Source organism: Eretmochelys imbricata, chromosome 10 (genome assembly GCF_965152235.1).
Source record: "Eretmochelys imbricata isolate rEreImb1 chromosome 10, rEreImb1.hap1, whole genome shotgun sequence".
NCBI classification, from domain to species: Eukaryota; Metazoa; Chordata; order Testudines; family Cheloniidae; genus Eretmochelys; species Eretmochelys imbricata.
The window spans coordinates 65860742-65877479 of NC_135581.1; the positions used below are offsets into that span (position 1 = coordinate 65860742).

The window sequence follows — 16738 nt, forward strand, 5'->3', positions numbered from 1 at the left end:
CACAAACCCAACTGAACTGGAAACCTAGGAATTCTCTCAGCATAGGGAAATTCCTCTATGAATCACAAACGGTGGATAATTGTGTGGAGTCACTTGCAGGATAAAAGCCTAATACTATATGGTATATTTTTGCTTCTTTAACAATGAGTTTTTAAAATGTTTTGTTTTAAACGCAGAATATTTTTGCATAGCAAAATGAATTGTTGAAAATTGAGCAAAATATTTGACAGAAGAAAGACATGAAGAGCTATGAACAAAATTGCATCTACAACAGGATCTGAACTCATTATTTTTAGTGGCAGACAGAGCCAACTCCTGATTCCAATTTGAAACCAATGTTAAAACTCCCAATAGGCCAAATCCTGAAGACTTTGCTCATATATACTCACCAGTACTCACTCAGGCAAAATTCCCAGTCAAATCAAAGTAAAATGTAGGGACTTTGAGAGTTGGACTCACTGATTTCAGTGGGAGAAGAATTAAGCCATTTAGCCTAGTAGTTAACATCCATGAAAATTTGTCACTTTTGCCATCAGAAGGAGCCTATATTCAATACATTAAATTAAAACATATTAAACATTCGGAAAGCTATTTGATCTTGAAAATAAGTACTACAGCATTTGAACAAAATGTGTTCCCACTTTTAATAAGGATTATACCTAATTTAATCTGTCATATGCCTCTTCAATAAGTGAGATGAAAAGAGCAAGATTTTTACTAAATTTTAGCTAAATGCCCTACACAAGGCACCTTTTGAGGTGAACTGTATGTTTACAACATTTGAGTGAAGTGGATTGTATTAAAAAAACACACACACAAAGATCCTTTACTGTTGTATATAACCTGAGACAACACCTTCATAATATGAAACAAAAAAAACTTTGTGTGTCATGGGGAAGCGGGTTGGTATTTTGCATAGATTTTCTGATCCTCAAATTCAATCTTGAACAGATAGTAACAGTAGTGCTTTCATTAAATTTGTCTCAATTCACTCCTTAATAACTCTGTCCTTCTGAATGTCTTGTAGCAACTTTTGGAGTTGGACAATCAAGCCAGCAAGTAATTGTCCTTGTTAACTTTACCTAAGCAAGAGTTTAAGTTCCAAGCTGTAGGGTCACTTAACTTCGCTTTCTTGCTTTTGTTTTTGTTGGAAGAAAGGCCTGCCTATTCCTCCCATGGAACAATGATTTGGTAAATCTTTGATGGCAGTAAAACTAACATGTTTGTTCCTTAACCTTTTAAATCATATAGTTCACTTGGCTTCGGATGAGACTTCAGGTGTTGTCTTTCAGATCTCTGGGATTCCTTCTGAAGCACAAGGCGGGAAAGTTTTTAATTTGAGGACATAACAATACTTAATTGTGATCTGTAAGTGAAGACAAATATGTAGACTATTTTACCATAATTAATCACCAATGCTGTTAATAAAAGTAATATTAAGCAACATTACATTAGAATACGTTACAATACATTAGAACAGGGGAGGGCAAACTTTTTGGCCCAACGACCACATCTGGGGGGAGCAACTGTATGCAGGGCCATGAATGTAGGGGTGGGGCAGGGAGTTGGGGTGCGGGAGGGAGTGTGGGGTGCTGGAGGGGGTGCGGTGTGCAGTAAGGGGCTCAGGGCAAGGGGTTGGGGTGCAGGAGGGGGCTCAGGGCAGGGGGCTGGGGTGCGGGGGGGCAGGAGGGGTGCGGGTGCAGGCTCCAGCCCAGCATCTCTTACCACGAGCAACTCCGGGGTGGCAGCGGGGCTAAGGCAGGCTCCCTGCCTGCTGTGGCCCCGCGCTGCTCCTGGAAGTGGCCAGCATGTTGGCAGTGGCTCCTGGGGGTGCAGTGGGGCAGGCAGCTCTGCCGTGCACTGCCCTCGCCTGTGGGTACAACCCCCAAAGCTCCCATTGGCCATGGTTCTGCATTCCTGGCCCACGGGAGCTGCAGGAGGCGGTGCCTGCAGGCAAGGGCAGTGCAGGGAGCCTTCTGCTGCCCCCCCACCCCCCCGGAGCGGCAGAGATGTGGTGCTGGCCGCTTCCGGGAGTTTGCCCTCCCCTGCATTAGAAGCAAAAGGAAGTCCAAGAGAGGGTAGGCCCATTATTCAATGGGAGTTCTGGGGGGGATAACATTCCTGGATGGAATTCATCCTTGTGTTGGTGCAGACCATGGGGGGTGGTAGGCAGTGGTTAAAGGAGGCTTGCACCCTCCTGATGCTGGAGCTGCTGGGAGACCTTTTGTCCCCTGTTGGTTGGGACAGCAGTAGGGACAGCTGGCAAGGCTGTTTTAATTTGTGCATGGCTACTATGTTTCCTATGGGCCTTGTGACAGCTGGAGAATAGGCAGCTGGGGCACAGGAACATCCAGGCCACACTCATCCCACTCCTGGAAGGCTCTCTGCCTGCTCCTGACACACTCTGATATGTCCCCTGTGCGGGGAGTATACAGAGCTAGGTCTGTGCTGCCTTAGGCACCTAAGTCAAATATCCAGGTCTTCAAAACCTCTCCTTAGTGTTGCCTAAACTTATAAGTGCCTAAATTCTCTAGGTGCCTACGTTTCCGCTAATAAAGTCTTTTAGGACACCTCAAAGTCTGTGGCTGGGCATGTGCTCAGCCATCTCAGTCCAGATGCATAGCTCACACCTAAACCCCAGTGGGATTCTCAAACTAGGCATTGCCCCACCTGTCTCTTGCAGGGCCTGATGCAGTAAGACATTCTCAGAGGCTGCCTCACAGATCAGGACACATGTAAAATGCCATTGGTGGTGGTGCCAGTGTGCGTGCCCCCCATCATAACTCTTAGCCCAGGGGTTAGCACCAGTCCCACAGGATGTGGGAGAACCGGGATCAAGTCTCCCATTGCCTAATGTGCTGTCATCCGCTATCCCTTGCTAAAGGGATGATGGCTGCCCAGGGAAAAGTCATTGATGAGATTTAAGATGGCTGTGGAGTGTAATCCGTGCTCTACAGGTTTTTCTACATATATGACCTTTAACTTTATGCACCCCGCCAAAAAAAAAGTTATATTTGAAATGTTCTTACTGTTGCACTTTGATTTTTGTTTGATTTTGAAGGGTTGTGTGTAGCTGGTTACTTTAGAATACTGGTTTGTTAAATGTACTTCCAAATACAAAGATTTTTTTTTCCATTGGTTTAATTAACTTTTTTTTAATTCTTTCATAATAATGGATGTATGGCAAATGGTTTTATGAGTCATCATTGCATTTTAACACAGAAAATCCTTTAAATAATTCTGAAATCATTCATAGGGTTTTACAGAAGCACATAGGGCATGTTAAATTTCAACCACCCACACACAACACCGCAGTGCTCGCAAAGTCTGTATCCCAACACCACCAGCCCCCTACCCATGAGCAAACATCAAAATATGACCAGGAGGCATCCCTGACGGCATTCCCACATGTCTGTGTTCTTTATGGGAGCCTTGCTGGCTGCTCAAACCTCTAAGAAAGTCTCCACACCTCAGCCTCCCACCCATTGATAAGGTTTTCCCTCTTGCGCTCATAAATATTGTGCAAAACACAACATGCAGTTCTAATGGTTGGAACATTTTTTTCTGTTGCTTCCAACCTATTCCGTAAACAGAGCCATCTGCCTTTCAAATGGCCAAATGACTTGACTACCTTTCTGCAACTATTCAGGTGATAGTTACAATGTTCCTTTTTTTTGTTCAAGACACTGGTGTATGGCTTCATTAGCCAGGGCATCAGGCGATAAGGCAAGTCTCCCAGTATAACTGGACCAACCTCCATACCATTAATGTCTATAGTGCTCCTGTGGGCAAACTGTCCTTTCTGAATTAGTTTAAATAGTATTGAGTCCTGAAAATTCCTAGCACTGTGGACCTTCCCAGACCACGCTGCATTTGTTTGTAAACCTGCTGTGGTAGACAACCCATCCTTGGAGCACTTGGAGAAATAACCCTTTCTGTTTATAAATTAGGTGCCTTGGCTGTATATGTGTGGAAAATGATAGGCACTTGGGGTCCATCAGTTGTCCCAATACAGTTTGGAAACCCCATGTGTGGAAAGCCACCAATAATCTTCTGAGCCTTGTGACCCAGTTAGACAGCACCTTATCAATGGCATAGCAGACCTGCATGACAATGGCCCCAATAGTTGCCAAATTGGTTGGCTACAGACTGGTAATGTTCTTGGGGTGGGGGGCCTTCCAAATGGCAATGGCAATCCATTTTTCCATGGGTATGGGGCATCACAGGTTGGCATGCTATCACTGAAGCTCCAGGGTCAGTTCTCCACTCTCAAAGATCTCCAGATCTCAAAAAAAGTAGCCATCTTGAAGTTCTCTTGCCATTAGTGGTCAGCCCAGCTCTCCAGAACAATCCTTTCCCACCAATCCACAGTGGTTTCTTGGGTCCAGCAACTGTACTGAATGGTGTGTATGTGATCCAGGAATCCGTCCTCTTGTTCCAACAGCTCAGTGTTTCCTGCCTCATCCTGCTGCCAGGGCTGCAGAGTATCCTCCTGCTGCACGAGGAGGAGCTCCTGCTGTTCCCACATCATCTGCTCAGTGGTAAAACAGGCCAACTCCAATGCAGAATTCATCTGCGTGTTGTAATACCGACCAAGCAACCAATGTATATTTGCACTTGTCACCATAGCAACATGGAGAATTGTTGGATCCATACTGGCTGACAGCAATTTGAAAATGGCATGAGCCAGCCCAAAAAGAAAGTATGGGGCAGGGATGGTAGAAATATGGGATTTTTCTTTAAATTTGAATCTGCCTAGCTTCACACAGTTTGAAGCGAAAATAGTCCAAGGAGGATGCACACTGCTCAGCAGTGAAGCAAAGGACAATGGGATGCAAATTGCAAATGGAACAAGCAGTCTGTGGGAACACAATTAGTGCAACTTGCGTACTGCAAGTTACCTGATGTGCATCAAAAAGCTTTTGATTAGCAGCCACCCCTCCCATGTAGCCAGGGCGTAAGTCCCCTTTGTGGTGCTAGCCCTGGGGCCAACCACGAATTTGGCCCCTTTCCTTATTTCCTTTATTCAAATTCCATAATGGTTGTACCTGACATGGCAATTTTCCGATATTACTTTTTTGAACAAATAAATTTACTTTCTACAAATAATAATCTCAAAATTTAGTTTGCATTTGTTTTGGTAATTACAAATAGAAGTTTGTGAAGAGAATATTGAGTTGGGAGAAAAATCTTAGGCCAGGACTACACTGTAGATCTCAATCGGTATAACTTCTAGTTATGCTGACCTAACCCCTCTGCATAGACAGTGCTAAGTGGATGGGAGAGCTTCTCTTGTTGACATGGCTACCTCCCCAAGGAGGTGGATTAACATTTAACACCATGTAGTAGAATCTCCACTAAAGTGCTACAGCAGTGTAGCTGTAGCACTGTACCTGAACATAAGCCTTTAGAGCAGTGATACACAGATTGTGACTCTTGAGCCACAAGTGGTTCTTTAATATGTCTCCTGCTGCTCTTTGCAGCACATGATATTAAAACACTGTGTGGTTTGGTTAATAACTCAGATTGGTTAATAATGAATCAGGATGTTTTTACTATGTTATTAACCAATTAAGTTATCAGCTTACACTAAGTTATTAAGGTATTTGCTGTGAGAATTATATATATAAAAACCTAAATATTTCCCCTGTCATTCACACTAATGTGGCTCTTTTGGACAATGTTGATTGCCAATTTGGCTACTGAAACACTAAGTATCTCCTGCTTGAAAGGAAGCCACAGAAACCTATCCTCTTCTACTAAGGAAATAAAGGATTCAGAAGACTCTCTATTTCCCCATTGCACTTTGTTTTTGTTTCTGTGTGGAGGTCTGTGATGGTCCCACTACTTCCTCTGCCACATTCTTTAATTGGGGTTATGCCTACATCACAATACCTTCCCCCAAGAAAACTGGGAGTCACAGATCGGGCTATCCCTTCATAGCCCCCTCCTCCCACTGCAATAAAATGGAGTTTGCAGGGCTGCCTGCAAGGCTCATGTACAGGGCTGTACAGCAAAGGACCGTGCTACTGACATTTGAAAACTGGACCTTCCCCAAGACCGTCCACTTGAAAATCAACGTGTCTGAAAACTGCATCTGCTGTAGTTACAGGCCACACCCACTCTTAGAGCTGGGCCTTGGACCACCCCATCTCCCGCTGTTGCTAAGGGCCCCGTCCTAGCAACCAGCAGCGTCAGGTGACTGACTGCCGCTCTGGGAGCGGGGTCACTTCCGGGCTCGGCTCCCATCTACATCCGGGGTAGTGGACGGTCCCCCTTCCGAACCCAACTGCTGTGTCCGGTTCTGTGGTCAGGAGGGGCCGAGGCGCGGTTGCCTCAGCGGGTCGGAGCGCCGCGGCGCCGGACTGCCCCCGCCCCGCCCCGCCCCGCCCCGCCCGACGGGTAGGCGCGTTAGGTGGGCCGAGCCCCGCTGCGCCCCCGGGTCTTCTGAGAGCCTCCCCCGCCCCCACCTCCCGTCCGCTTCGCCCTCCCCCCGGCCAGGCGCCCTCGGGGGCCAGGGTCTACCCACGAGACACCGGGGCCTGGCCCCCGCCGCACGCGACTCCTAGGGGCGGGCCGATCCCCGTGGAGCCCCGCCCCCTCAGCCAAATTCCGGCCGGACCAACCTCTCTCCGGGGGGGCGCGAGCGATGGGCTCTGCCTCGGGGTAGGGGCCGCGAGCAGCCGGGCGGGGAGCCCCGGTGCCCCCCCGCCCACCTCAAGAGGAGGCAGCGGCTGCCGGGGGTCGCGCTCATGCTGCTGTCGCTCTGTGCCCTCAGTTGGCCGCGGCGAGTTGCGCCATGGAGCAGCCCGAGGGGAAGGAGGGGTTCCTGCTGGAGGCCGCCGCCCCGAAGCAGCCGGGACCCGCGCTGGGTATGTGAGCAGCAGCCACACGGAGCTCGGCTACTGATTGTCAGCATCTGTAGTGAAGGCCAAGCATCGTGCAAACCTTGTTGTTCTTGTCGTGGCGGTTGCGGGAGGAGGGGTCTTTTTGCCTGGCTCTCCCCTGACGTCTGAGTGTTCAGATAGGGAAGTTGAACTGGGGAGGCTGCACGTGCATCCATTACTTGTGTATGTTTGACTTCTCTGAGGGAAGAGCATTTGGCATGTCTGAATTGGTTTACTTGATTGAAAGGGGCTTGTATGCACAGTGTACAGTTTTGTTTAAATCTCACCCTTCTGCTGTATTCTGTCATGGCATGTTTTTTGGAACTGAAACCTCATAATGTAGGGAGGTGAAAGGAGCATTGTTTAATTGATGAAGTGCAAGGAACTGCAATTTACACTCCATTGCTGAGACGCCCAACTTTTATTTCAAAATAGAAAATCCGTTAGTACTAACAGATAAAGTGATGGCAATAGTTCTTAGCAGTTGAAGATTGCTACTTCTTATTACAGATTCCTGCGAGGCATCTCCAGATGAGGGACTAATAGAAGATTTGGCTGTTGTAGATAAGAAAGCTGTGGAGCAACTAACTGAAGGATTGATTTCTCATTATTTACCTGATCTTCAGCGATCAAAACTAGCCCTCCAAGAGCTCACGTAAGCAAACTGAAAAAAGCAACTCTTTCTAATACATGCATTTCCTTTCTATAATTTCTTCAGTCAAATCCCCTTCTTATATGTAAGTTGAAATATATTTTTCTTTAGTATGGTTTACGTATAAAATACAGTAACTCCTCACTTAAAGTCATCCCAGTTAATGTTGGTTCGTTGTTACCTTGCTGATCAATTTGGGAACATGTTCGTTTAAACTTGTGCAATGCTCCACTCTTACGTTGTTTTGCTGCCTGCTTTCTCCATAGCTGGTAGCCGCTCTCCCCCCGCCCCTCCCCCAGCGCCTCCCACCAGCAGACCCCACGGATCAGCGCCTTCCCCGTCCTCCTCCCCCCACCTCCTGATTGCCACGTTCGGGAGGGAGGGGGAGCCTGCGCACCAAGTGCTCGCTCTTCCCTCCTGCCTCCAAAACGCCGCAAGCCAGCTGATTGCCATGGGAGGGACGGGGAAGGCGTGTCGAGTCCTTTTGTTTGGCAAAAAAAATTTCCCTGGAATGTAACCCCCCCCCCATTTACATGAATTCTTATGGGGAAATTGGATTCACTTAACACCGTTTCACTTAAAGTCGCATTTTTCAGGAACGTAACTACAACGTTAAGTGAGGAGTTACTGTAAACTTTTCTGTGCTTTGAGTGCAGCACTTTGAACAGTGAGTGAATATTCTGCAGATTATAAGTATAATTTTAAAAGAATTTCCAGCCATGTGACCTACCAGCCGTTAAAATGAAGGAGAATTTTAAAATTAAAGTATTAAAATCCATGCACCAAGTCACAGCAAAAGACACATCAACTTTCTAAATGCTCATTCTTTTTCTGGAGACATGTGACCTTGTGCTGTACAACTCTATTTGGAGAAAAACATCCAGTATTTGGATGTTCTATTAAAGCAGTGATTGCGAGAGAGATTTTTTTTTTTAAGGTTTTTCTTACATGTATGAAACTCCCAGACTCTACTTTTAATTAACATATGCTTTTTTGTTTTGTTGCTTAACATTTATAAGGGTCCCCTTTGTGTGCATTGCTTTAAGACACTGTTAGGAATTTCCAGCAAATGTCTTTGCTGTGCTTAAAATTTTCCAAATAGTGCACAAGAACATTTTAGTAGCAGGAAGAGAGAGAGCAGAGTCCTTTATAACTGTTTAATTAGAATTCATTTAAATGTCAGTTTAAAAAAATCTGAAAAGACTCTGTTCCTTTATCTACTTGTGTAGGTTTCCTGATTCTTCTTCTTCTACTAATATGGACAAAAAAACTATTTAGTACAAAAGAAATAGTTAATCTGAAAAATTTCTCTTGGAATATTGATTTTTATACAACTTATTTCTGGCATTATAGCCTCATTAACAATCAGTATGTTAAGATTTCAGTGAAGAGAACAGTAGTAAAACTCAAAATTGTGAGTACTCTTTAATCAATGCAAGATGGTGTATTTAATCTGACTTCTTCTGTATGTCTTAAAGTCTTTGTATTTTTGTTTCAGACAGAATCAAGTAGTGTTACTAGACACATTAGAGCAAGAAATCTCAAAATTCAAAGAATGTAATTCCATTCTTGATATCAATGCTTTGGTAAGTGTATTCTATTATAAGTTTGCCTGTTTTAACAAAAATGTGTATCATGTACATGTATTGTTTTTCATCTCCTGAGAAAATGGTATAAATAGACGACTAATAATCATTACATCCATAAGTCTGTTCTTTGTAAATTGGAAAATACAACAGAACCAACATAATTCTATTAAATGGGAAGAGGAGAACATGGAGGACTGCTCAGGTCTGTACAGATATGTATACCTGCAATAAAAGACCTGCAACATGGCGACTTCTCGCCTGGGTCAGCTGATGGGGGGCTTGAGGTGTGAAGCTATAAAATTGAAGTGTAGACTTTTAGGTGTGGCCTGGAGTCTAGGCTCTGAGACGCTCCCCACTCACTGGGTCTCAGAGCCCAGGCTCCAGGCCGAGACCAAATGTCTACACTGCAATTTTATAGCCACCAGGCCAACCCCTGTGAGCCCAATTCATCTGACCCAAGCCAGCTGCGGCCCTGTCGAGGGTCTTTTATTGTAGCGTAGACATATCCTTACTGGCCTGCAGATGAGAGATTAGCAGGCATGGACCATGGGTCCAGGTATATAAATCTAGAAGCCAAAAATCAGTGCATAAAGATTGCATATGCTACTGAGGCTCCAGGAGCAGCCATAGGGTGCCCATGATACTCTGTCCTACCCCCCAGGTTGATGGAAGGATTCTGCTTCACTCTCCTACATTTACTCAGACTGTATACAGGGACCAGCATTTGGTCCTTTGATTTAGTTGCATATTTTTTGAGTTTGTTAGTGGTAACTTGAGGGGATATTCTGTTATACCAATAAAATAAAAACCAGCAGGATCTTATTAAAGGGAAAAAGGCAAAATACCACATTTATTGTGAATACAGAAAGAATCATAGTAAGCAGTTAGTTATAGTTATAACATTCCATTCAATCTCATATTTATATTCTCACTCTCACTCTCACTCTCACTCTCACACACACACACACACACACACACACACACACACACACACACACACACACACACACACACACACACACACACACACACACACACACACACACACACACACACACACACACACAGGTTCTGCAAGGTTGTTAGCATAGTTACCAGCCTTAGAGTTGCTCATGCCAAGCCACTGGCCAGGTGGCCTGGACATGAGGAGGGAGCAGGGCCTTGTCAGATACTCATCTGATGCTCCTGGAAGTTGGTTTGCAGAATCAGACACCACAGTTCTCACTTTTTAGAGTCTATAGGAATTTCTTCCTATGCCAGTCTATGGGAATTGCTTCATCATGCTGTTGCTGAATCAATCAGCAGATAGCACATTCCTGACGGCTCCAAGATGTTATCTTGTTCTTTGGTTCTCCCATTCTTGAGGCTGTTGGGTGGATTCCAGTCTGCCCTCCAGGGGGAGGGGGGGGGGTGTCCTCTGGTTATTTCCACTTGACACCTTCTTCAGCCGATGGACACTGGATTCTTAGGCTGGCATCTCCCTGATCATTCAGTTATTATCCACGTACATCCTCTATCTCTATTTTAATCACAATTGTTAATACAACAAAAGGGCGGGGAATCTCTGGGTGCTGTTTCTGTTGTTAGAGTATTGCTTTGAGTCTCTCTCTCTCTCTGTGAATTGCTTTGAGAACAGACTCTGTCTTAGAATGTACTAACACAATTAGCAGCTTGCAAGTTTCACACATAGAGGGAGAGAAACAGTACCAAACCAAGAGACCTCTTAATTAGTAATACCCTGGAATTTAAACTATGGGGAATCAAACTCATTTGTGATTTTAATACAGAACTTCTTTAATATGATCCAACATAATCTCATCTGCTATTTTGTTACAAAAACAAACAAACAAAAAACCAACCAAACAAAAAGAATCCAAAAATTTTTTTTTTATATTCTCCTGATTTTGATTGCCCTGCTGCAGCCACAACTTAAAAACATTTTAAATTTTGTAAAGCATTGAGTTACCTTTTAAGGGTTAAATGCCAAATCCCAAAGCCACCAGCATTTGGTCTTTTGATTTAGTTGCATATTTTTTGAGTTTGTTAGTGGTAACTTGAGGGGATATTCTAACAACAAAAAAATCACATCTGTACTTCATGATTGCCACAGTTTAAGGCAAATGACAGTGTCTTACAGAAATTGTGTATGCAGTTGTGACATATAAAGCCAGAACTGTAGGCTTGAGAATTAAGTGTGGAACCATATAAGAGCTTGAATTTTAAGACTAGCACTTGCTAAGCTTTGGCACATTGGGATATAAAACTGAAAACTAATGAGCATACAAGTGATATAATGCTTGCTTCTCCCTTAATGAATATTTAAATAATTATAGTAATCTGTACCCTTTGATACATAGTAATTTTATGAAAATTGTTTTAAGTGTTTAGAATTAAGACCCTAAAATATTCAAGCCAATCTCTGACTAACTGATCTTCAGCGTGTTTTTGAAGTTGCTGTTTTAGGGCATAGCTTCATACTCCAGACTAACAACCATTTTGATCCACTGAATCTTACCATTCAACTGTCTTGTGTTTTTAAAGTTTTCAGAAGCTAAACATTATCACAACAAGCTAGTGAATATTAGAAAAGAGATGATGATGCTCCATGAAAAGACATCAAAGTTAAAAGTGAGTGGAGTGAGTTTCGCTTCCTCGTTTCCGCTGCCTATCAGTGTAAAATTTTAACAGCACGCTATCACATACTCTTAATCATTATTTTTAATACGTTAGGAGATTGTAAGAAAAACCTGGTTCTTTATATCCCCTTTCTTTGTGTAAACTTGTTTACCCTGTATTTCCAATGGCATTGAAACTATCCATGGCTGTTTTTAACCTTCACTTAAATTTCCTTGTGTTAAAATATATTTGTACGCTAGCATCACTGGGGATGTTGAACCATTAAGAAAAGCTAGATTCTGTCTGAAAGCTGAGGCTGAGAATTTCTTCTGCCCCTCTCTCCGTCCTTTAGTATAACACTAACAATGGCATAACCTCTACCAACCTGGTGGGCTGCTGTGTATAGCATGTCTGACTTCATTCAGGTGTTAAATTTGGTCCCTCAGTCCTTGACCAACAAAAAATTAAGTTCTCTGGAGGCAACAGTTTGCATAGTATATACTCCTCTGGTGTTTGTAAAGAGCATGATAGTGGGATGTTTGTAAAGAGCAGTGATAGTGGGATATGGAGGAATCCACTTCATTCCTCCCCTAAATAAATCACCAGGATGCAGGGCCTGGGGTAAAGAGCAAAGAAAGAACATAGAAAGAGGGAGGGGCCTCTGGATTAAGAGTGCCTGAGAGGGTTTTGGCAAGATCTCAGTTGTGCGTGCATGTGTCTTGAGTTTAAGTTAGGATACAAAAACACAGAACTTCTGATTGATTTTGTTTTTTTTTCTGGCTCAGAAAAGAGCACTCAAACTGCAGCAGAAGAGGCAGAAAGAAGAACTAGAACGAGAACAGCAACGTGAGAAGGAACTTGAAAGAGAGAAACAGTTAACAGCAAAACCAGCTAGAAGGACATGAAAGCTGAGCATACATCAACTTGTCCAAATTAATTATTTTTAAATTCTCTGGACTTGTTAAGGCAGACTCTATTATACTGGTGAGCTAAAGTTGTTACTGGGAAGAGAGTCTCTTGTACAGTATTATAAACTCCAGAATACTAATAACCAGTTGCTAAATTGCCACTTTTCCATTTCAGCCATACAGGATGCCTTCTTTTCTAATGCTATGTTGTTTGATATTAATCATAATGTAAATTTAGTTTTGATCTATGCAGGGGAATTTAAATGTCATAATTTTAATTACGTATCTGTTCATTTTCCATTTGTTTTTTCTGATGTTTAAAATATTGGCTAAAAAATAGTAGGCTGTGTATTCTTTCAAACAAAATGTTGAATGTGGTTGGTGCAGTTTGGGAGTTCAGCTATGATCCATGGACATCCGCAGCTCTGTACCCTTCAGATGTATTTATCGTCTTGTTGAGGCCACAAGTCACAAATATCGGCCTTCTGTGCTAGTTAGGTATAGTGGATCTCTCTCCCTTAATTGCTATATAACTGAGCATTAAAGCCATGTGATATTACTGATCATGTGTGAGAAATACAAATGACATCCTTATGTTGGGACTCTTTCCTCCTCTCTTCCCTCCTCCCCCCGCTCTCCACACACACTTAGGCTGACGGGCCCAGTTTATTTGGGTGGAGACTCTTTATTTCAGCAGTCTTCCTTGGATCTTATAACTACATAGTTTGAGATGATCACTTCTGACTATTCCCCAGACCTGACAGGATGAATGTGAAAAACCTGTTTAAATTAAGATTGGCATAACTGATGCATACATTGTACAAGAGTGATCCTATAATGGAATTGCCAGCCCTTGTGCTTGGATAAGTGCTTTCTCGGATGGCTGTGATTCAGACCAAAGTAATTGAAACTAAAGTACAGGTTAGAGAGAGAGGCTGTGAAGCCAAGTCAGTTGTATTGTTAAACACATCTCAAAGGGTTCAAAAGCTGTAGATTTCATTGCTTTCTATGTAATAGACACTAGTTTAAATTCATTTACATCTTCAGGAAAAATTCTTGCAGTGTGATATTGTTTAATGCAGTTGATTTAGTATTAACTCTTAGACTTAAATGGGAGAATCTACTTCTCATGGTTAAATTTTGTCACGAGCTGATGACAACTAGTACTGAAAAACTGTATCTGGAATGCTCTTAAGTAAATGTGGGGTGGGGATTAACTACAACTTCTCCGAATGTGTAACTGCTTTCTTATAGAATTTGGTACAGCTTCCTGTTCAAATGAATATATACACTGTTTAACAGTCTAGATGCTTTTAACTATTTCATTTCTGCAGTCTGACAAAGTAGTTATTTTACATCTGTACCTTTTGAATCAATATTAGTAAAATAAATGTTACCTGAGCTGACATGCTTGTCAGGAAGTAAGTAAGATTAAGTGTAAATTTTTAGTAAACTATTTATAAAAATGGATAGCAAGACATTTAAAGGGACACCAACTTGAAATCGAATTGGTTTTTAAAAAATAATTAAAAGTAGTTTCAAATACTACATACACCTGCCCTGATTTCTCAATATTTATGATGTTACAACCAAATTTTTCCTATTTTTTAGATGGTTTTCCTTTTTCTTGTTATGTGAATGACCTTCTCAAACAGGGAAAGAGCAAAACTAACAATATGTAAAGTTTCAGAGTGGTAGCCGTGTTAGTCTGTATCAGCAAAAAGAACGAGGAGTACTTGTGGTACCTTAGAGACTAACAAATTTAGTCTCTAAGGTGTCACAAGTAGTCCTCCTTCTTTTTATATGTAAAGTGCTGTCCAATTCATAGTGTAAACAGAGGAGGTGAGGAGAGGAAACTCTCTTAATTTTTCAGTTGCAGTAATTAAGTAGATACTTGTAGCAATAATAGATGTCTTTGTTTCTTTTTTAATTGACTTTGCAGGAGAATTGTTGACCTATACTGTGTGGGGTTTTTATTAATGCATTTCTAAAAAATATGTACAAAAATGCTAAAATCCGTTTTTGTAACAGAGTGTAAATAAATTAAGTAAATTTAAATATTAACCTCTTTTTTTATTTTGTAATTAAATGTATTTGCACAATTAGATTTTGAAAATATACTTTAATAAGAACTATTTTTATAGTAGGAAACTAGATGCCTCAGTCACACATTCAAATCAAAATTAACTTCCTCTGCTAACTGTTTTTTTTGTTCTCTGGTAGAGGAAAAAAAACATTGTTTCAGGCCATAGTAGGTTTCTAATAGTTAAGAATTGTTTAAAAAATTGTGATTGTTCTCTATTCTGCAGAATAGAGAAATCCAAACATTGAAATTAATGAGTAGGCAATTTACATGGTTCCTCATTTTGGATTAACTTGTCATCTGTTGAGGAAAGTTAACTTGACAATGCTTTATTGAAGAACCTCAATTGCACCTGGATAGAGGAAAAGTAAAAATGTACTGGACAACATCCATCCACTGCCAAAAGAGGAAAAAAGCAGCAAATAAGCAGTTGAGACTTTTTTTAAAAAAAGAACTCTGATATAGTGGGGTAAATAGGATAAATGGAAACTTTGGCAAGTGTGGAATTTGATATAACTTTGGTTACATAGAAATTAAAAAAAAATAAGATACCAGTCAGAGCAGTAAATCAGATTCTGTAGAGCAGAAAATTATGCCTCACAAAATTGCATCTTCATGGGTAATGTAATAATTTTTGCCCAGACTTCTGTAAAATCTCTTTATTAATGGACAGGGTTTTCTTTTTCAAATTGTCCTGTTGCAGTTAAGTCAAACCAATATGACAGAGAGAGGAAAAATCCAACTGAACCATTTTTTCTAGAGCTCAGCCTTGCAAAATTCTACTTGGCTGGAGCAAGAAACTGTTTCTTTTTATAGGCAAGTAAAATTCTAATTATTTTCCCATCATCCTTATGGTAAGAATGTGTGTGCTGGGCTGTCTTTTTCCCAATTGCATCAATGGGGATAATACTACTTGACTACCTCACAAGCGTGTTGTGAGATTAACGTTTGTGAAGCAGTCTGAAGATGTATAATTGCATTTGTCGTGGACATAGTCCAATTTTGTGTTTAGACAGATTTTTAACTATTGATTTCTAAATCAATACAACCCCCTATTGTGAATGCAGTTATGCTGATTACTTATTTATATTGAGTGTGTTTCGGTAAACACCTTTTTATTGGTATAAATGTGTCCCTGCCAGGGGGATGCAACTAATTTAACTACTTTTTAGAAACATACAGTTAAATTGTTGCAACTTGTGTGTATACAAGGCTTTATTACTTGCCCCAAGTATCCAGTTTGCTTTTTAAACTGCTAATGCACATCAGATGTATGTCTTCATTCAGCTATTCAATTGCTCTTTAGCCTTTATCTTCTGAGAAGTCCATACATTTAGAGACTATCATCACAGAAGTGAATGGTAGACTTAAAAAATTCCCTTAACATTGCTCCTATTTACCAATCCCAAGAGTACCCCACCATTCTCCTTTTTTCACTCAATTTCTTCAAAAATCTACTTGGGTGCTTAATTTTACTAATGTGAGTAGTTTCATTGACTTCAGTGAGTAAAATTAAGCACATCAATAAATCTCTGCAGAACTTGAAGCTAACAGTGTGCGCATGCCAGACCATAGGAGAGAGTGTAATCAGATAAGCTGATGGGACTATCCATGCCAGTAAGAAATGTTTATTAGTAAGTGTTTAATTTAGAGCCTGATCCTGCAAAACAGATCATCAAACCAAGGAAGAGAATAGAAAAGGTGTGAGTTGACAAAACAAGAGGAAGGAAGAAAAGCTCTTATGTGAGTGGTTATTTTGGTACCGCTCCTTTTACTAAATGCATGTATTGTATTTTTATATAACTCAAAATAGAGTAACTGCCTTTGGCTCTAGAGAGCTATAATTATATATATTTTAACTACACAGTTATCAAATTCCTGAAAATCTCCCCTGAGCCAAAAATAGCCAAGCAACAAAAAGAAACCATAAATACTTTTAGACACCTGCCAATTTCCCAGTGTTACCTATCTCAAATATACAGAAACCATGAATGAGGCATGTG

At 41.6% G+C, this 16738-nt stretch overlaps 1 protein-coding gene across 1 annotated transcript; it reads left to right on the forward strand.

Moving 5' to 3' along the window:
- The first annotated feature begins 6526 nt into the window (after positions 1–6526).
- Positions 6527–14710, forward strand: BLOC1S6 (biogenesis of lysosomal organelles complex 1 subunit 6). Its single transcript, XM_077828550.1, has 5 exons — positions 6527–6872; positions 7398–7542; positions 9038–9125; positions 11670–11756; positions 12530–14710. Exons 1-5 carry the CDS (start codon positions 6800–6802, stop codon positions 12647–12649), a joined length of 513 nt encoding a protein of 170 aa, XP_077684676.1. The 5' UTR covers positions 6527–6799; the 3' UTR covers positions 12650–14710.
- Positions 14711–16738: the final 2028 nt, after the last annotated feature.